The sequence below is a fragment of the Syngnathus leptorhynchus genome, chromosome 3 (genome assembly GCF_054491065.1).
Source record: "Syngnathus leptorhynchus isolate UIUO chromosome 3, UIUO_Slep, whole genome shotgun sequence".
NCBI lineage: Eukaryota > Metazoa > Chordata > Actinopteri > Syngnathiformes > Syngnathidae > Syngnathus > Syngnathus leptorhynchus.
In genome coordinates, this window is record NC_141197.1 from 8,100,761 (window position 1) to 8,122,599 (window position 21,839).

Sequence of the window (21,839 nt, forward strand, 5' to 3'; positions counted from 1 at the left end):
ACCAACACAGAGCAACACAGGAGGACGTCTTTGAGCTGACACTTCCTGCTGGGAAGACAGAGTGCTCACCGCTCGACTCTAGGCGTTATTTATCAAAGCCTGTCTGGAGGAGCGCTTTGTCGAAAAAGATGGATGTTTTTGATGTGGCCGCGGTCTCCAAGAGGAGGAACCATGAGAGCTATTCTCAAGCGGCGGGGGTGGGAAGGGGGGGGATCAGGAGGAGGACCACATTCATGAAGATTGTGAAATGATGGGATAGAAAATCTGACATCTCGTCCGTCATCAAATTATCAGCACATTTGGATGAGACATTCAAATCCAAACCTTATTTCTTGGGACAAACACTTTGATACTTTAATGACACAATTATTAGTGAAGTATGTGGGTGGCTGAATGGGTGTGTGCGTGATACAAGGGAGGAGGTGCAGGGGGTTTGGCTCTTCGCCTGGGATCATTAAGCACACAAGAGGAGCGGCAAGAGGGAGGAGGACGCTTTGGAGGGAGAAGAAACAGTCGAGACAAATACTGACAAAGTCGGACACACGTACAGAGGAGAAGAAATGGCCAATTTCGCAGGCACCTGGAAGATGAAAAGCAGTGAGAATTTCGACGAGTTACTAAAGGCGTTGGGTGAGAATGTTTTTCTGAGTGACCTCAGGTGGGAGCTTTGTCAGTTCCAAAGCGGGCTGATGAGGATACCTGCAATGCTAGAATTAGATTGGGACCAATTCAACAGTATTAGAATAATGTGTAGTGTTTGAATTTGTTGCAGGAAGTAGAAGTATCAGCTTTTACAAGATATTAACGTATTTGTTTTAGATGTCCATTTGTTTAAGTTGTACCGCTCATTTGCAGGATGAAATACATCATTATGGACAGGAGAGTTAAACAGGGCCAATATTTCTATTGTTTGTTTTCTTCTCACTGCATCCTGTATGTTCAACATTTGCTTTTTTACAACATAGTTTGTCTCAAAAATGAATTTGTTTCAAATTTGACACCCTTCTGCTGCTCTATACCTCAAGTATCAAATTTGAGACCATAACAAAAGGGAGTGAGGTGAGGTCATGAAGTTTTGGGATGAACCCCTATTGGAGTGAAGTTGGGACAATGTTACTAAAACAGAATACAATGATTTGCAAATACTATTAAAAAAAAAAAAAAAAAAAAAGACAAGAGATCTGATGGTCAAACTGATAATCATATGAGGATGTTTTAGAAAATATTGACTCCTTAAGAATTTGTGCCTACAATACATTTAAAAACATTTTTTAAATTTTAACCTACAATCAATAAGCATTAATTTGAACATTAAATATTTTGATTTGCAAATCATTGAGGATAAGTGATTCGGATAATGGATGTATTTGGGTTTTCTTAAGCAACTTCACTGGAATTGGGGTTGTACATTCACCTGACTTGGGTGATGGCAACGTTGTTTCAGTTCCCACTAGGTGACAGAGTGAACGTAAACATGAATGGCTAACTGTCGCTATATGTGGCCTGTGGTCAAATGGGTCCGGTGCGTAGTATGGAGTTTGCCCAACGCCATGTGGGACAGGCTCCATGAACATGAAAAGTCGTAAAATGAATTAATGGCTAGATGGAATAGTTAATAATAATAATAATAATAATCAATAAGTGTAATACATTACAGTTCCTTAAAAACAAATGCCATTTGAAACAAACTAGATAATTACTAACAATTTATATGTTACAGTTTGTAACCGATAAAGTAATGATGCAATGGCAACCATCCATTTTCAATCCTGTTTATCCTGTTATGGGGTTGGAATTTCAGAATACTACTTGTCGCCCGCCAGTCAGTCACAGGGAACATACAGAGCAGCGGTCCCCAACCTTTTTAGCGCCACGGACCGGATTATTGTCAGACAATATTTTCACTGGCCCACTTTTACGTGGATAAATACAAAATAAAGTAGGACTGGCATAAAAACAATTGTGTGGCCCAGTACTAAATGATCCACAGACCGGTCGATACTGGTCCGCGGCTCACTGGGAGCTGAAGCCACAAATGCACTACTACACCATCAGTGACCTTTGCTTCTTTGGATTGATTAAGAACAAATTCACACTAGGCGACTCGTAAGGTGCTTTGGGACAGTTGGCACATAAAGCTGGTCTGTATTCTCAGGTGTGAACGCAATGCTGAGGAGAGTGGCCGGGGCGGCCGCTTCCAGGCCTCATGTGGAAATCCGGCAAAATGGCGACCAATTCTACATCAAGACTTCCACCACGGTTCGCACCACAGAGATCAACTTCCTCATTGGCGAGGAGTTTAACGAGGAGACTGTGGATGGAAGAAAGTGTAAGGTAATTTCATAAAGAGTTCAACGAGGAGACTGTGGATGGAAGAAAGTGTAAGGTAATTTTATAAAGATCACGATCATGTGAACAAGAAAGAAATCAAACTGTCATGGGGAAAAAATAGCTAGAGACATTCTGCTTCACTGACAGTAAATCATAACATTTTATTTTTTTCCCCTTCCTTACTCTGACATTTCGGACACAATCCAAACTGCGCTAAATTCAAATCAGTATGTTTTATCAGTAGTTCACTTGAGGACAGAGTTGAATGATGGCCAATCACATAATGTGAGACATGACTCATTCTTACCTTTACAGAGTTTGGTCACTTGGGAGACGGAAAACAAAATGTATTGCAAACAGACTCTATTGAGTGGCAATGGACCAAAAACCTTCTGGACCAGAGAGCTCAGAGGGGATGAACTCATTCTGGTTGGTATTTGATTTTTTATTTTCGGTCGGTATTATTCTTTTCAATACAGTATTTTGTTCAGATGCACACGAAAGAAGTGCATCAGTCCAAGATAATAATGCAAAGTTTTGACTGTGTCAAAAAAGGTCATCATTTTACAAACACATTACAATGGAGCCAATCCTAGTTGATTTTGAGTGAGAGGCAGGGTACACCCTGGACAAGTCACCAAACGATCACAGGACATGTACGGCATAGATAAAGCATTCATGCTTAAATTCACACCTATGGAGAATAGAGTCCCTAAAGACAGCATGTCTAAAGTCACTGGATCTAAATGCAGGAATAAGGATTGCTCTCAATGAATAAATTCATTCAAAAAAAAGCAAATAAAAACTCTCCTGGGAGGAATCAAAGATTAAATTAGCATAGTCCAAAAACAAGATTGAAAGTAACAAGCTAAAAACCAAAAACTAGGCATAAACTAAAAAAAAAACTAAAAAAAGTATGATGAATTGACAGCAAGAGAAACTGACGCAAATAATACAATGAACCAAATACCAGCAAATTGACGAGACAACAAGCAAAACCTGGAATAGACACAAAGCTTATTCGGGGGCCAGGCTGATGAGAACAGGAAGAAACAAAAACGAAAGAGCAAGACATGCAAACGACAACAAACAAAAGAAGAAACAATGTGGAAAAACTCAATATAATCTAAAAAGATAAAAATACTGTGACAGTGGTCACCTGAAATTATTGACAAAAAGGAAATCAATTCATCAGAAACAGTTCTGTCCACCAATTTGTTGCAGTTTAAGAGAAGGAAAACTCAGCATGTGTTTTCCGAGTAAACATCAGGGCCCAATGGACATGATGGACCAGATGGGCTACAAAATCCAGATGACAAGCTCCTCTGTACTGACTGTGACTATGCATCAATCATATAAATATTTGTGAAGAGATGTAATTTGGATCCATGATGTGTTTTCAGCAGGACAAAATCTGTTTTTATTCAAGATAAGGGTGTGGGTGTCCATGTGGAGTATTGGACTGTAAAACGATAGGCACATGGGGATGGATCATTGGGAAAAAAAAAACAAGATTGTTTTAAATTCACAGTGTGAGTTCTACTGGTCAGGAGATGGATGATGTGAAGTTAAGTCTAGTATCATAATGTATCATAACAATAACACCATTTCTAATAGTAGTCATAATATTTTGGAGCATAGTATAACAATTTACACATCAGCCTCTGCTCAACAAGAGATGGTTTTATGTGACATTAACTTAAAAAAAATATTTCGTTCATCAGGTTTTGATACTATTCTCATTTTTTTCAGTTTGATCAATAAAGGCCAGTGCAAAATGGAGTTGCAATTAATAGCTACGATCTCAGAAAAATATGCGCCTGTTGCTGAACCTAACCCTTATTCCATGATTGTTACTAATTACATATGGGAGTGACATGAAATGGATTATTCTATCCTTTATTACGTCAATTAATCGAAAGATCGGATAAAAGTGTATTAAAATACATTTCTAAACCAATACTGCTCATTTACCATTTATGTACTTTAGTTTATTTGGTATTATTTAGATTGGAAAAACACTAAACAGCAGTTAATCAATATTGCACAAATTGGATTTATGGTCATTGTTTTTCAAAGTAAAAGCAGATGTTTGCAAATGGTTTAACTTGATCAAACACAAAGGATGAACCAGTCTGCTTTCACGAAGGACTAGATGAATCAGTTACCGTACTTTTAGAGCCTGAAATGAGAAGAATTGAAAAATTCCTAATTAATAAGTGGCTCTGAGCTATTAATCATTAAAATACAAGGCGATTACTAATGTGATAATCGAGTCGTTATTGATATCGAGTAGTCATTTAGAGCCATTTTTTAAACAAAAGATTGTCCAAATATTCTCATTTCAAGTTCTCAAAAGTAATGATTCTCTGATTTCTCTGGTCCTTCATGAAAGCAGAATGATTTCTCTTTAACTGCTTTTACTTTGGAAAACAATGAACATCAATCCTACTTGTCTGATATTGCTTAACTGATGTTTCGTTGTTTTTAAAACACTAAATAATACCAAATAAATATTAATAATGGTTTAATAAATGGTCATCATGGAAAATATATTAATACTCTTAAATGCAAACGAATGGAATAAGCGATTCTAAAATTATTCGATAGTGACAGCTCAAGTTTTCACTTTTACACCGGTCCCCTAAGATGAAGACAATATGTCCAGTGATGAAAACCCGTTTGACACCCAATGCAACAAAATGAGGATTGCAGTTGTTCGATGAAAGCAAATCTAGCTCAATATGCAGAATCTTCACAAGACTGCTCAACATAGTCTAACATCAGGTCAAGAGTTTCCAGGATAGCAAGCTAAAAACAGAGATCGCAAGTCATCTTTTTATTGCGCCAGGGTTCGGTTCTCCTTCTGCTTCCAGTTCTACAGCAGACATGTTGGATTACAACCGCCCTCAGTGTGATTGAGGACGGCCAGACTTAATGACCACTTTGAGTCGACCCTTAAAATGATAAGTGGCGGTGTAGAAAAAATATCGTTATTCTTCATGACGGGAAACTCCTTCTCGCTTTAGATTTGAGAGGAAGAGTGCAGGCCTCTAATGGGCAGTTAGAGTTGAGAAAAGAGTCAGGTGAAAATGTGTGTCTTTGATAATCCTTCGCCGTCTAATTGGCCTCATTGATCACGGTGTGGAGAAATGCAAATGAACCCTGACGTTAGCTTTACTTAATGCGTCCCAGAGTAACTGGCCATGTGCCAGATGGACTCGTCGGGCCCATTTATCACTAACCCGGCCGACCGGGCATCCACTTGCACGCTCTGGACTGCAGCGTGGCCTGAGATAATGATGTGTGCTGCTGCAGTCGGCCATAAATATTTTCCTCTCTGACTTCCATAAATCGTAACGAGCTAAACACGGGTGCCCGGACCGCTAATTCTGTATTCGGAACAGTCACACTGGGAAGCGAACTTGGAATCAAGAATGGAAATTTTGGGAAATGCGGTGCAGATTTAACGACTTTATCTTGGCTCAGTGATCTTGCATATTTTATCCTCAAACCTGTTGAAGTACCCTTGAGCAAGAAACTTACATTCTTTCCATGATAACGGCTAGTATCATCATCTTTTTTTTTTTTTTCATCTTTCATCTATCTTAGGCCAAGTGTTCTACATTTTTTTTAGGATCCTATGGGACCTCTTAAAGGGGAGACATTTTTGTTTCCAAGAATCCTCCCATAAAGCTGATGCCAAATTCAACATAACCACCTCCTGTACCCATAAATAAACATATTTAAAATAAATTTCAGAAAAAGAGTAAGGTCCCATTCTTCCAAATTGTATTCATTTAAAGTAAAATAAATAAATGTGACCGTATAATCGTGTTCACAGCAAACCAATTCCATTCCATTCAAACTCAAGTCAGAAGACAGCTGACTTTTAAACTGCCTCTGATTCATCCTCCCCAAAAGCTGAGCTGTTCGAGTAGACTGTTCCCGATATTTGTGTATTCACAACTCACAGCACCAAGCATGATCCATCCGCACAGCATCAGTGATCTTGTTTTTTTCAAAAGGTAAAAAAGAAATTCTAAGGAATCAAACATATCATGGACACAGTTATGTAATTAGTAGTTACACAATAAAGATGGAAAAGATTCAAACTTTTCTTGCTTATTGTTTTTTTAATATCTGAAAAACTCAAAAGTATTGATTTTTCATAATCTACTGTATTTTTGTAAATGATACATAATTATGAATTATATATATTTATTATATTGTTTGTTTCAGACTTTTGGAGCCGACGATGTGGTGTGCACTCGGATCTACATTCGAGCGTAGCAGCAAACTGACAGTTCACAAAAACATGTAAAACATTCAACAAACTGTCAATCAACAATCTGATCATACCGTTTTCACAACTTCTTAAAACGCTTGATGATCTGGATATATCGGCAATATCTTTTAGCAGCATTGTGCATTAAATTTCACGGTATAGTTGTGTTTTCTAATAAATTGGTGAATACTGAAGTAATAAAACGAGGCTTCAATTCAACTTTGCCTTGTGTGCACGGGCTGTTTTTCAAATGAAGGATGTAGTGAATGCATGAAACAAAAGATGAAAAGAAAATGTAAGTATTTCTGTCTATAAAGGATTGTTTAATAACAAACACCTGACTACCATGTACACCAAGAGAAGAGAACAAACACAGTAAAAGATACAATGAATTTGTTTACAATCAGCTCATCTGAACTGTGCGGCTTTTTCAACCAAAATACGCACAGTGAATACATACAAAACTAAAACCCAACTGCAGATTGTCGGAGTAGCTGGTTCGGTATTCATCACTTTAAAATTGTGGTATATCTTTTTTTTTTTTCCTCTCAATCTTTCCTTCAGTCTCAAACTGTGTGCATGTTGTAATTCTGGAAAATGTATGAAACCAGAAGTTTACATACGCTATATCAAAAGACAAATGTCTGATATGAAATCAGACTGAATCGTTCCTTTTTTGGGGCAATTACAAATAACTTATTATACAGTCAAGTGGTGGCTAATCGACATCCAGGGAGAAAAAAACAAACAAAACAAAAACACACCATTTTGACTTTGGCCACATTTGTTTCTACAGGTAAGGGAAAATGAACTTGTTCACCTGCCGGTTGAGTAGAAGCACCTATGGCTAAAATCAAATCGTGCCAGTCTATTTCCTTTCTAAACCTGGATTTCTCATCTCTGCATACAATCAAGCTCAAAATTATTCAGATGTACCTGAGGCGTACGAAGAATTTCAGGCTTGACCGGACATGTGGCACATTGAAGTTGGAGTGACAGGCTGAAATTCCAGTTTCACGTCCTCCGAAATTATGAATAAAAATCTACTTCTCTCATTTTTTTTCCTACGATAACTACAATCTGAACATCAACGTTAGCACTTTCGGATGAGTTTTAGGGTGGGCGGGCGGGCGATACTTTCTAAGAATTAACATTCACAGTGGGCTATAAGTATTGCTGACTGGATTAGCAAATACTGGACATGGCTGACATTCACGGATAGAACTACTATATACAACTGTGAGAGGAGGCATCGACACTGAACATGGGAGAGAATTCACCAATCTGTCACACAGATACGGATCGTTTTGACACACGTAAATACAAACAGTTGATGGTTCATTTCGGTCTTGAAAACGCTACTTTCCAAAATGAATGCTGCTCGGTAACGGTCGATCGTTTTAAAATCACAATGTAGCCATGCCAGACAGTGTAAAGGTGTAGACGGTTCAGTCTTGAAGGGCATATAAATTAATCACGTAAATCAAGGCTTGACGTTCACCAGACCAATAACACAAAAGTCCCCAATCCGACACCCCCCCCAACTGTAGTGATTTAAAAAAAAAAAATTTCATTTTGCATTAAGTTGCAACTAGCTAAATACTGCCACTGTGTCATACAGGGCATCAGACATCAAGAATGACATTTCATGGACATCATTTACAAAAAAAAAAATGGTTGGCTTGACCTATTCGAAAAGTTGATTCCAGAGTGCACAAGTGCACCGTTATCAGCAAGGGGAACATTCAAAACCTGTTCACTTTTCGAACTGGAAGCAACAGTTTTCTCATTACCCAAAGAGCTTCTGTCGTTCACTCGAAATATTTTCCCATGAAAAAGAAAACTTTCTCAACAGAGTGACCTGAAAACCTTTTTTTTTTCTGAATAGATTTTCGAATATTGAAAAGTATTATATTTATCTAAATTGAGCGATGAAAAAAGCAGCCCAAAGTTGGCAAAAGAATAGGCAGGGTGAAGAACAAAGTTCCATCCGTTGTCCTCGAACAGTCCTACTTGTGTGGTCGCTGACAGGATCGTTGGCTACTATGTTTTGTACTTGACTCGGTACTTGTTAACAGTGAGATAATGCAGCACCTCTGGGTTGCACGTTGTAGTACAGGGCAACAGGCCTTCTCGTCTGTCACCCACCAGCCAACTCCGGCAGTCGTTAGCCATGTCGCTTGTCACGTGCTCTTTGGCCCAGGTATCCAAGCGGGCCTGAAAGCGTCTGTGCAGGCGTCTGTGGACCCGTTTATGGGACTGCAAGACACATCCATTGAAAAAGAAATCATTATAATAATAACATGGACTTCAGGTTAGAGCTGTCAAAATGAAATCGTTTAATCAACAAGTAATCGATGACTATTTTAATAATCAACTCATCGTTGAGTTTATCTTAAAATTGTCCAAATCTTCTTTTTTCAATAGTAAATATTCTCTCATTTCTGTAACTGAACCTGTTTTAAAAAGGTTGGTGAGTAGAGTACATCAGTCACTCTCATGTTTATATTGCTTAATTGTGAGTTATTTTTTAAAACCACTAAATAAACAATAATTGGTTGTAGTGGTGTCATGATACCAGAATTTCAGTGGTCCAATACCAATACCTGTGATTTACCACGATTCCCGATACTAATTTGGTACCACGGTAAAAAAAAACAAAAAAACAAAATCCACTTACTTTTAAAATCACTCATTTATTTAAAACTGCTAAATCAAATAGCAGGAGTGGTATGGAGCCTTCAAGTCACACATCAAGTAAGACTAATAATAAACAACAATTTTCAACTCTATACATTAAAAAAAAGAGCAGCAGTGGCATGCAGCCTCTCAAGCCTCAAACCTTTCAAGCATTTTTAGCATGTTGGCTTGTTTGAATCTATAATTGCTCTGGTTGCATCCGCCTTGAATGGAAAATATTTCCACACATGCCTCTTTGAGCGACCTGGCTTCTCAAAAAGCCGGCGTATTGGACTTCCACTCCCACTTGCTGAAGTCATTGTTATGAAAGACCGAATGTTTTCTTCTTCAGCGCTGCTGACTACCGCTCTGTGCTGCTCGCATGTCGAGTGAAAAGTTAAATATTCGGTAGTCGGTACCACAAAAAGCAGGTATCGATGTATTTTTGGCGTGTTGGTACCAAATTGGTCTCAAAAATAACGGTTCTTTTGACAACACTAATTAGTTGATAACGTAATTAGGGGCAACGGTATTGTAATACATTTTCATGTAAAGTGAAATCATCAAACGAATAATTGATAGGATGATAGATCCTCAAAATATTCTACTTCAGAGGACAAACAGTCAAAGAAAACGTATTGCATTTACTCAAGTGTCAAATCGATGTTTAGACTCATTTTGTGTTCCAAGGCTGCAGCTGACCCAATATCCAAATGAGAACAAGTGGGACAAAAATAAAAGGATAAAGAAGAAACAAAAAAAATGTGCGTGTGGCTCTTACCTGATGAGCGCGTGTAAGTGCAGTGTGCCTGTACATGAAGTCCTCCGACTTGCAGACATACACCATCTTGTAGGAGTTGAGCTTGAACATGCACTCCATCTTCAGTTTGCTCTTGTCACCTTGCAACTCATCTGAGGAGCCTGTGGTCATCCTCTCCTGTTGCAGCTGTTCCCATCCTCTCTGGCACTTCCTGATTCTCCTCAGATTCCTGAAAGCCAAACAACGGTTGACAGGAATAAGAAGCGTTGACTCAAAACAGTGAAACAACGTCTGAATATTTAACATATCAAAAGTGCATCATGTTTACGGGTTAGGTTCAAAGAGTATTTTTATTGAGTTCAGCATGTCACATGCTATTTCACAGCCTTATATACACACACTGAAAAGTGTTGTCTATTTAAATTTGAGAAGACTGTCCCTTTCAAGAACAATGTTTACACCCATGCATTGCAACTCACCAAGGAACAGAATTAGATAGGAGGTCAAATCATTCGGGATATGGGGGGATCTATAAGAGCAGCAGAGGCAGCAGTCGTAATATTTCCGATACAGTGACAGTGAAAATTCGCTCGAAATAAAAGAGAAAAAGTCATTTTAATGAGCCCGACACTTTGCAGATAAGAAAATAATCACCCCACCGCAATGAAAGTTTGAAACGTGTACTTACCGCAGAGAGTATGGGTGAGCGCAGACTGAGCGCATGAAGCTTATTTTTGCATTCAGGGCTCCACTTAAAAAGACAAGACACAGTCTTTCCAGGCCAATTTCGGGTAAAACTGTTAGAAACAAACACTACAGAATTGCTGCCTTGTTGAATACCAATCCCAAATATGAGCGGAGATCACTTAAGATGTTCACATACTGCCACCAACAATGCAGTGTTATGATTATGAGATGAGAACCAACCGAAGGAAATCTGAGAAGAAATTGAATCTGTGCGGCCACTGAGGTGATTTTTTTTTTTTTTTAGGTGAAGAGGGGCAGAGTTTTGGCTGTGCTGCTGACATCTCATAGATTTAGTGGGGAGGTGGGGCAGGGGATAAAATGATGTAGGTGAGCCCAATGATGAATCATAAATCAGACAAAGCAATTTGTGCGATGGGTTGAAATAAGAAAAGACAAAAGCAAAGCACAGAAACTGGTCAGGTCGTTTGAAGGCTTTTTGAAATGTAGATGATTATGGACAGCCATCTCAAAAGACAAAAATACTGAGTGCTCGACTTGACAAGACAGGCTGGAATATGAAGACAAACCAGACATGGACAGGCCCTCGTGCACAGCTCAAAAGTGTCAAGAAAGAAATAGACCAACATATGCGCATACAATTTAGAGGATCATTTTTATTGACAAAGCCTATTCCTCTTTACAAGTGATGCAGAAAATGTGCTTCACCAGAGTTCAAAAAACAAACTTGAGCACAAATCTCTCAAATGGTGGTAAAACCTCACCCACAACAACAACAGGGTCAGGGAGCGCACGTTCCCAGTCCTTACAAACGTAACACTGAATTGAAACAAAGGGACGTGTTAGGTTGTTGACAATTGAATTTGCAAACAGAGATGAAGTCACGTACAAGACTCTTGCTTCGAATACAGTTGCAAATATGGCATGATAAGTTCAAGATAGTTTTCACAAAGTCCTGATACAATAGCTTTCGTTATTCAATAGTCAAACTCGGGCCGAAGAAATTGTAAAAAACAAAACAACGCGACATGGAGTCTGCCCCATTTGTTTTACGCTGATTTTCCAGACTATATCGTGACGCCACACACTGAAAATCGTTTCAACTCAACACAAGCAAACTCGTAATCAAACCAAAAGTCTGCACAAGTTGAAATTCCAAGCCATGACAAAGCCAAACCCTTCTTAAAAATCTTTTAACTCATAAATAAAAACCCACTTAAAAAAAAAGGAACTTTACATAATTAATTCCCTTTTGTTAAAAGAATGACTATGTAAAGTGCAATCTTCCATGAGAGGCAGAGGCCTGAAACTGAATAAGCTTCCGTTGCAACTGTGGCGTGCGTCACATCTTAACTCTGTCTAACTCTGTTGTCAGTCCATTACCACGCACCGAAACCATAAGAGAGACTTTTTGTTCCCCGATGTGCTATTGCTCTTGTTTGTGAGGAGTTGTTTGGCACATCAACAGCTGAGGATCAGGACGGAAGTTGAACGAGAGCAGACAAGAGGGAGACATGGCTGGGGCCTCACCTGGGAAGGAACACTGGTTTCTGGGCCAAATGCTCACGCAGCTCTGCAGAAGTCGAATCGGAGTTCAGGTATCTGCCCACATAGTCCGACCACCTCTGTCGAGTACACGGCAGAGGAATATTACGACCTCATCTAACGTTTAGTGACTATAAATACAAAATGCTTGAATTCACATACTAAAACGATCGTGCTTGATTATTTGAGTACTTGCCTCTGAAGGCTCATCAGAGTTCTCCTCTTCTGTGTCCAGCAGCTCCATTGCCATACAAACAGAGTCTTGGTTCTTCATAAACATCAGCTGCACCAAACAGTAAAAGATAAAAGTTCTGTGTGCATCGGAAAGTATGGACAAGCTTGGGTTGACAGTACCTTGAAGCAGTTCTCTTCAGACATGAGCTGCTCTGATTTGCGCTGGTAGGTGCCTTCTGCTGTGGCCCGGGACGCCTGAGTGAGCAGGGAACCACCCGTGGCTTTATTGGCAACCTCACTCAGGTACAAGTCCATCACCCGCGCACATGCGTCATCAGTGACGAGGTGTTGGAGCTGTAAACGACAATGACTTTGCAGTAAGAAGACGCGATTCACCATATTTCCTCGACCAACTATGGGGGAGATTGTTGACTTAACTGACATTATGAATCCATTTTTTTTTTATCTTTTCTTGAGCTAAATGTCAATAAATAAGGACTATGCTGACCTGCCGGACGATGCTCTGGATGAGTTTGTCCATTGTGAAGGCAATGTAGGCATGGATGGTAAACATTTCCCTCAAGGAATCCTCATACTGAGCTGGTTCCATGTTTCCATCCAAAAGGTTCCGCACCATTTCCAGAAAGACAGAATAATAATCCTCTACTTCAACATCCACTGGAAAAGGAACAAAAAGTAAGCCGTGGAGATTTTCTTTCATCACAATATTGTAAGATTGAGTGCGGTTTCAGTAGGACACACTTACTTGGCTCCCTCATCTTAAGTTGGAAGGCTGTATTGTCATTCTTTTCATTTTGGAGGCCAAACATTTCTTTTTCCCATTCTCTCTCGCGAGCATCTTCCTCAATCTGCTTCTCAGCGTACCCGTAGATTCGCAGCAAACGAGAGCAGAGGATGTGATGAAGGCGCAAGAAGATGTACCAGTAGTTGTTCACAAAGAACAAGTTGTAGGCCTCGTCGGTGGCACGCAACTTCTGAGCTGCCATGTTGCTGAAGAGAAGCTTGGACTTTGACGGGTTGCTGCCTGGCAGGCCGTTATGTTTTTTGCCGCCATCTGGATCTGCATCCATATCCTCCACTTCCTCGTCCTCCTCCTCCACATCAGAGAGCTCGCCTCTCCGGGCGAAAAGGAGATCGGGGATGAAGTGGCGTATGATCTGTTTGATCTTGTACTTGTCATCTTTCTGGATGCCAACTTGTCTCTTGACATGGTGAATAATAAGGGCCGCGGCGTCTTCTAGGATTTGACTGTCTTCGTAGGCCAGGTTCATGTGTGGGCCGCTAGGAGGAGGAATGGCAGGATCCTCTGAGGCACGCTCCTGACGCTGCCACACAACCACAAGTTGATTTCTTAAGACTGTCACGTAAATGTTGGACTCATTTTGTGTTAGTATCAATCTCTTACCTCATCATACAGCATTTCGATTTCAGTGAGCAAGGTCTTTGAGCGAAACACTTTGGTGTCGTTCTGCTTGAAGTTGATGCCTTGGTGGTCGAGTGACTTCAGATAATACTTTTCATTCTGTTCCCGCCAAATTTTGTTGAAGCCTCTCTGGGCTTCTCTCCACTCTTCTTCTTTGATCTTTAACCTGAAGCCATGAATGAAAATGGAAAGGCTTCAGTTCCAGCGCGAAACAAATGTATTGAATTGAAATAATCTGAAAAATAATACATGCTATTAACCTTTTTAGCACTATGGGGACACACACAGTTGGGTTCTTCTTAAGACCATCAATGATGTCGTTGGCTCGGTCTCCGTATATCCTCTGAATAGCTTTGCGGTGAATGACCTCTGAAGAGCTGCCCAACGTGTTGTCAAGCTTAAAGCGTAGCTGCTCCTCCGCAGACATTCGCGAAAGCCTCTGTTGGACTGACTCGAGAGCTCGAATCGTGGCAAGATTGGTCTCCAACACGACGTCAAGCTGAGGGGATGCAATTATAAAAAAATTGAATGCAGATCCCAAATGGTGAGGCCATTACAAGTTGCGTAAAAACTGTAGAATCATTAAAACAATGACTGAAATTAATAATAGAAAATGACATTATTCCTAGCTGTACCACATTGTTATATTTTGTCTCAGTTCTTTATCCTTATTGCTTGCTTTGTTAAAAAAATGATCAGGAGGCTGCCTTCTCAGTTTAACTATTTAATGTATGCCAGAAAGGTTGAGAAACAGCGATGGAGCTTTCTCTGCAAGATTGCAGAACCACCCACCTCCAGGATCACTACTCAAATACTCTTGGCCGCCCTCCTGCAAGGGGGAAAAAACTCTGCCTAGCCTGTGTGATAACGTGTGACCTTGCAGTCTTCACCGAGATCAACTCATATGTGTGTGCAAAGATTTCATAGAGAATGGAAAGCCAGTAAAAGCAAGAGAAGGTTAACAACAAGATAACGGTACAGCTCAAGCTACCTAGATAATCACAAGTGCCAAAGAGGCTAATTCTAACGGCACCAAACTTGTACAGTCTTGCAATAGAGCATCAAGAAAAGCGTGACAAACAGGCACATTCGTCTTGTATTTTAGAAGAAAACGAAAATGTGATCATGTGTACAATGGATGGAAAGCTCCCGAGAAGACAATTGGAAATAAATTCATCTTGCAGAGTGAGAAAACTGGGCCTCTTACCTCAAAACGCTCATCTTCACATCTGTAAATGTGCTCTTCATACTGTGTCTTCTTGGAGCTTACAAAAGTCGAATCTTCAGACCATGATGGAAATGACACCCATGTGTCATTCAGAACCTGAAAGAGGACATTGATTTCTTTAAACCTTCACTCTAAAAAGATCAAAATCCAAAAGGAGCTGATGGTCAGAAACAACTTTTGACTAACCTCTCTACATAGTGGCGTCCTTCCGGTACACTTAGGCTGCTGGTAGCTCTTCGGAAGAGCTCTGTAGCTAGAGCCCAGCCTCTTGCAGGACGCATAGTCAATCTCCATGGCAATACCCTCCGTTGCCCGCTCCTTGGGTAAACTTTCCGCATGGCTCGACTCACCCTGACTTGATTCTCGGTAGCCCAGGAAGTTTTTAAACCATGTAAACAGTTCTGGGAATTTTCTGTCAATTGTGACATAATTTATGTGGAATACACCGTTAATACAAATAATATACTGTAACTCCATATATTGTTTGAAGAATTAACATCTAATTTAAGTGTGCAGCAACATTGAATTCAAGTTAAGTGTTTTCAAAGTTACCAATTCATGAAATCAACCAGAAGGGTAATATGAACTTACCCAAGAAATGGGATGACTAACTGAACCAATTCAGCACGGGAAATCACCTCCTGGTTGAAGATGTGTAAACAACGCAGGAAGCTTTCATACGCCTCAGAGCTCCTCAGAGCTTTCTTGACCTGTTTGCGATGACAGTCAAAAGTACTTTTCATTTTACGCTCACATGAAAAGAAAATACTTCATGAGGACAACCATACTGTTTGTAACAATCTCACCTTGTCAAAGAACATGCTTTCAGTGCTGTTACTGTGCTTTCCAACTTCGCCGAAGCCATGATGGTCCTTGCCGACTATTTTGGGTTTCTTCTGCAACACATTAAATAAACACAACTATTTCAGGTTCATATATTTTTTTAATGATAGTCTTGTTGATAGCACATAGAACAAAGCTATATCATCTTAAAAAGCAGGGACTAAATGAAGAGTACATTTACCTTGAGAAGGGGTGAGACTCCCACAGCTCCGGGTCTTTTGACAGTCAGTCCATTGTGGCTTAATTTCTGTTTATTGTTTGGTACCGGTCTCTTTACTGTCCCACCATGATCATTACGCACAGAGTCTGCCCTGTCAGATGCAGTTTTCCCAAGAAGCTGAGCAGAGGAAAGAGCATAAATATCTCATTATACAAATGTTGCAATCATTTTACAGGACACATCTGGCTTGGAGAACAAAAAGAAAACGACTTTACAAGCATCCCTGCTATTTGTGTATGCTGCACCCCAAAACTAGTCTGAACTGGAGTCAAAAAGAGCTACTGTTAAAGCGACAGACGCCAATATGGTTCGCTCATATTAGGAGCTGATAAACTACTCACCATCGAGCTGTTGGCATCGGGCAGGAACTGTCCAAATTCTGACAGCAGGTCTTCCTGATTCTTGAAGAGTCGCGCCACTTGAGTATAAACCTCCTGCTCAGTCAGGGCTGGAGTGTAATTGCCTCCTGCCTCTTTGGCATTTCGCTGCTCTTTCTGCAGTCAATGGGCATTTATTAAATTTGACAAAATATACAATAGTGTTCATACAAAAGGTTGGCGTGCTTCCTGACCTGGTATGTATGCAGGATTTCCAGGAAGGCTTTGTAGATGTCTGGCTGACCCTGGAAGCGATTCTTGATCTTGTTGACGTAGTTTATCGCGTGGTTGAATTCCACTGGCTGATTGTTCTGTGGAGGCGGCCCACCAGATGGCGTGCTGCTTACTGGTGTGTGAGACTGAACTGAAGGTGAGCGCGGTGAGGTGTAAGATGGGATGGATGGGTTCGGCTGGCTGGTGGGCGTGTGGGCTGGAGACTGCATGGCCTGTTGGAACATGTTGACCAGACAACTATTAGAAAAACTTGGGACATATTTTGTTCAAGTCATGAATGGAATGGAACTCGCTTATACCTTGTTGACTTTATTTGCTGCAGGCTGGGTGGGGACAGGTGGGGTGACAGTAGCAGTGTGTGGGCCAGCCTGTGGCACAGTCTGGTGCTGATGCTGGTTTAGAGGCTGGCTAGGTGGTGCACTTACGGGGATGTTTTGAACAGATATACCGTGAGGCGTGATGTAGTGAATCTGGCCTGGCGTGGTCACGTTGACCAGATCGTTAGTTTGAACCTCAATTTTATATCCAGGTGGCAAGAAAGTATTGAAGCCCATAATGAGGTCGGGATGGCCCTTGAAGAGTTGCGACACGCGACTGATAACACCTGGAGTGTCTATGCTGTAATAGAGAAAAGCGTTTTTTTCTTTATTAAAAAAGAAATATATTTATGCAATTTTTCAACATATTGTGTAGATTACGAGAGCTTACCTCTGCGATTTGAATTCTTTCATAATATCCAGGAAATCATTATACACTTGAGGCTGATTTCCAAACTGAAGCTTCACTTGGTCAAGATATGACAAAGCATCTTCAACCTAAAACAGAAATTAATGCACCAACGTTTTGGAAAATAAGTTTGACTTGTGTTTATAGGTTGAAATGATAGTTTCTCCATCATTCCCAGGAAATCATAATATCTCTTCACTGGTGAGCTAGAACAAGCCCGAGGGGGGTTTACTTATGTGGTCCTTGGACGTTACCATGGGCACCAGGTTGTTGACGCCTGGTATAGTGTATCACGCAACCAAATGCACCCACATTTGGCCATTTTTAGATTCGGTCCTCTTTTCTTACCTTCAGACGCTGAAACTGCTGCTGTCCTTGTGCTGAAGTCATGGGTGCAGTTGGATGCACATGACCTTGGACCACCGCAGGGGCCTGGGATTGGACTGCTATGCTGTGTGCATGGGCTCCAACATGTGCAGAACTGTTAAGTCCGTGCCCACTTGTGCTCTGGGGCATTGTCGGCACCTTTCGGAAAAAAACAGTTTAGACCCGTCTCTAAACGGGAAACGTAGTCAGCAAGAACTTTAGCTTGAAGACATCTGAGACTCAAATTGACTGGGACTGATTGGATGGTACTGCAAGAAGGTCCCTGGTTTGAATCTGAGTTGGCTTCATGCTCTCTTAATGTTGTTTGACAGCTGTCCCTGGACTTGTGTCAGTACTGCCTTTGTCACATAGTCTATTTTAAAACATATCTGTTAGGGCCAAACAAGTTGTACACTGGTTTGCTTTCCTTGGTAATAATCAACAGCAATTTCAAGTTTCTTTTGTTATCTCGTTGATTACTGGGGACACAAAAACAATATGTAACATTACAATATTGTGTGGGAAATGTAGTGGACCTGGGATAAAGTGTTTGTTTTCAATCCAAACCGACAGGAATATTATTTTTAAATTTTATTTCAAGTGTCCCCCTTGACCCAGAATTGTCTCTATCAAACAAAGAAATGATTCAAACAAAGGATTGTTAGGATTGCTCTACTGGTGGTAATTACAATATGTGAATGAGTGACATATCAACAAAAAGGTCCATCTGTAACGCACCTTCCTTCCATGAATCTACTCATCAGAATGAGCTTGCCATTGGTAAAAGTAATCTATGGAAATACTTTGACATAGACAAATTTTCCATGGGATTACAACGCAACTGGTAGTGGCCCTCAAAATATGACTGCTTGCCATAACTTTGTCCTTGTACACCATTCAAATACAAAGATGAGGAGGGGTTGCCCACAGAAATAAAGTGTGGGAAAATGTCTTTGCGGAGACTGCTGTAGCACCATACCTGGTAACCCTGGGGAAGAGAATACTGGATGCCAGATGATGGCTGCATATTGTCTGTAGCTGCCTCTATCACAGTGGTAGTTGGGGCTAAAGCCCTCTGTTGGAAGCTTTCTGCAATGCCCTGCACTGGGGTATGTGGTTGCTGGGGCGCAAATATGGGTTCCTGCTCCTCCACATGCCTCTTCATTGTTGAAACATACTCAAAGGGGCTACAGGAAAACAAATAAAAAAAACAAAAAAAAAGATAAAAGGCAGTGTTTAACTTATATTTATTACTAAACTTGCTTTGTGGAGGCTAGAGTGGTAAAAAATAAATAAAAAAACCTGATTAGTTGTATAAAAAAAACAAAAAAAAAACGATGAGAGGCAATGTTTAACTGATATTTATTAGAAACTAATCTCGTTTTGTGGAGACTAGAGCGTACTATAAAAAAAACACGCTGATTAGGTGTATTTGCAAAACAAAAAACAAGTGATCCTAATAAGGATAAGGTTAGAAGAGAATGGATGAAAAGACAGTTGGATTATAACCAACCATACTCTCTCATCTGTGCTTTTAGTTTAGTTATAACGTTCTCTTGAGTATGTGTTCTAACTGAAAACATTATCTGCTGTGTTAGCACACAATACAATTACAATTCTTTATATCATAACACAAAAATGTTTTATAATTTAACAATGGAACATTTTTGTGAATAATCAACGACTGCAAGATAGCTTTCAATTTGGACTGTTACTAAGACATTAAATCAATCTATTGTCACTATTCATTGGTTACATTGGTGTAGAGAGGCAGAGCATCACACAAAGGCATTTTAAATATTCTACACCCCTCTAACAAAAGAATCTAACCAAAATGTTGTCAACACAGCGTTGTAAAATGTGGTCTACTTCAGTGTTTGCCAAACTTTATTGAGCCAAGGAACACATTATACATTAGAAAAGTCTCACGGAATACCATTAAAATAAAACATCACAAAAAGTGAATCATCTAAAACTCATTTACATTACCCCCTTTTTTTTTTTTTACCTTAAAAGCCCCTTCGGCACCAGCTTGTGGCATCTTCTTTCAGAAAGAGCACAAAACAGCAAATTGGTACGTTTTTCAGTGATTAACAGACGTCAGGTCCTAAAAAATAAAACAAAAATTCCATGTGAAGGTGAACATATGAATAACAAACTTTAAATTGGTTGGTAAATACTGTAAATTGAAAAAACTGCGATTTTGTCTAAGTCATTCACAAAACAAATGAGAAATATGGGCATGTTTGAACACAACACTCCCATTTGTATGGATGGCAACAAATGCCATGTAACTGAAGAGCATTTGATTTCTGTGGCTATCATTACTTGTCGGAGATCAATACATATTAAATGACAATGAATCATGGCAGATAGGTGATTGGGGGAAAAAAAAAGTTCATTTTATGTATTCTTTGAAATAAACGCCGCTCATATGCATTTCATGAGCAAGTATTATTGCAAACAGCAGATTTTCGAAAAAGTTTCATTTGTTGACGCTCCCTGAACAGGCAGACGTCACAGCCTTGGGTCGGTTCGGGAGGGAGAGTACGCGAGGCGAGCACAGTGCCGCCTTGTCGACTCGCTGCTCTGCACCAAATTGGGACAACACGCAAGCGGAGCGCGCGGTGTTGAGGAGCAGGGATCGTGTCAGATTCCTATCCAGTCGCTAATATCGTCGCCCAAAAGGCTCAAGGAATTCGCTGATGAGTTAAATACGACGAAGGTGGCTGTGTAACGATTCAAAAAAGCTCCGATTTGCTGCCGTGTCGCTCTTGTTGTTTCGCTGCTGCCGTGTGAGGCCGATCCTTTTCCCCTCCCCCTCCCAGTCAACGCCGACTTTAACTCATCCGTTGTCGTCGAGCCGACCGACCGCTTTTGCTTGTGTGATGGCTGACGTTTGCATTCGCCCGAAATGAAGTTATGTGGCGAGCAAATGAATCTTTGCCACTCTTAAGAGTTGGCGGTTTAGGCGTTAACCCTCGAAAGAAGGGACAGGTGTCGGTGTGTCTTATAGCAAGTTATCGCCTCCATAAATGACAAACTCAAAAAGACGAACTGAATTTTGCTGGGCTAACGTTACCCTTGCGCTAGCTTCCACGTTACGACGAGTACAGCGTTAAGTTTGCTCGGGAATTCACAGATCGACAGTGCTGTCAAGTAAAAGGCTTTCACGTTGATATAAACGCTTGGCTCGCAAAACTTTGCAGCGCACGCTGTGAACTAGACGGAATCAAAACGTCTTGCCAAGTCCTCCTTTTTGGTGTTAGCCTGACAGCTAAATCAAGCTCAGAACAGTCTTACCTCGTTAGCCTTACTCAAAGTAACGTAATAGTAAAAGTAACTCCCCAATACAGACTTCACATTTCAAACAACCGGAAGACAACAATACATGAAAACACCGCCATCAAATCATCGGCAAGCGCTCAAACGTTTTCCTATTTGACAAGGTTATGAAGCCGCTAATATGCTACGTTAGCACAACAAGCACCCTCACCGATGCAAGCTACGGTCAGCTAACTAGCTACTTAGCTTACCTCGCTGGGCTGCCTCCAGCAACAACGTTGCCACATCAGTGACAAAAAAAATCCCCCCAGCAAACCTCACAGCCGCATTAAGATGGTAGTGAAAAGACGTGCGCTTTTGACTGCTTGTCCACGAAAACAAAACAAAAATGAAATAGTCCGCGCCATTAACAACAGGGTATGTATGAAGCGGCGTTCGTTGAACATAAGGGGCGTGACTGTCATGGAGGAAGTTTCCTCCCAGTCTTTACTCTGATTGGTCACTTGAAAAGATGAAAACAAATACATACACTGAAGCGAGAGCCTGGTAAACCTGGAGGGTGGAGATACAAGTGTTTAACTGTTTTTACTGTAATATGGTGTAGAATTAATAAAAATCGTTTACAAATTACAAT

At 40.4% G+C, this 21,839-nt stretch overlaps 2 protein-coding genes across 3 annotated transcripts; one reads left to right on the forward strand and one right to left on the reverse strand.

Annotated features, from left to right (window-relative positions):
- Window positions 1-452: 452 nt before the first annotated feature.
- On the forward strand, window positions 453-6,838 carry LOC147059055 (cellular retinoic acid-binding protein 1). The gene is made up of 4 exons (XM_085906914.1): window positions 453-630; window positions 2,156-2,334; window positions 2,647-2,760; window positions 6,574-6,838. The coding sequence occupies exons 1-4, from the start codon at window positions 561-563 to the stop codon at window positions 6,622-6,624; spliced, it is 414 nt and encodes a 137-aa protein (XP_085763040.1). The 5' UTR covers window positions 453-560; the 3' UTR covers window positions 6,625-6,838.
- LOC147059056 (paired amphipathic helix protein Sin3a-like) lies at window positions 6,581-21,682 on the reverse strand. 2 transcript variants are annotated; one of them, XM_085906912.1, is made up of 22 exons: window positions 21,457-21,682; window positions 19,929-20,027; window positions 18,900-19,107; window positions 17,903-18,079; window positions 17,537-17,643; window positions 17,128-17,446; window positions 16,789-17,040; window positions 16,559-16,711; window positions 16,179-16,334; window positions 15,961-16,050; window positions 15,746-15,864; window positions 15,341-15,566; window positions 15,134-15,250; window positions 14,187-14,425; window positions 13,909-14,092; window positions 13,249-13,828; window positions 12,991-13,160; window positions 12,663-12,836; window positions 12,505-12,591; window positions 12,294-12,388; window positions 10,080-10,287; window positions 6,581-8,878 (listed from the first exon to the last, which is right to left on the reverse strand). In XM_085906912.1, exons 3-22 carry the CDS (start codon window positions 19,083-19,085, stop codon window positions 8,663-8,665), a joined length of 3,855 nt encoding a protein of 1,284 aa, XP_085763038.1. In that variant the 5' UTR covers window positions 19,086-19,107; window positions 19,929-20,027; window positions 21,457-21,682; the 3' UTR covers window positions 6,581-8,662. The 2 variants fall into 2 exon arrangements, with proteins under 2 accessions (XP_085763038.1, XP_085763039.1); XM_085906913.1 differs by lacking the exons at window positions 6,581-8,878; window positions 10,080-10,287 and adding an exon at window positions 11,400-12,231.
- Between the last annotated feature and the right edge of the window lie 157 nt (window positions 21,683-21,839).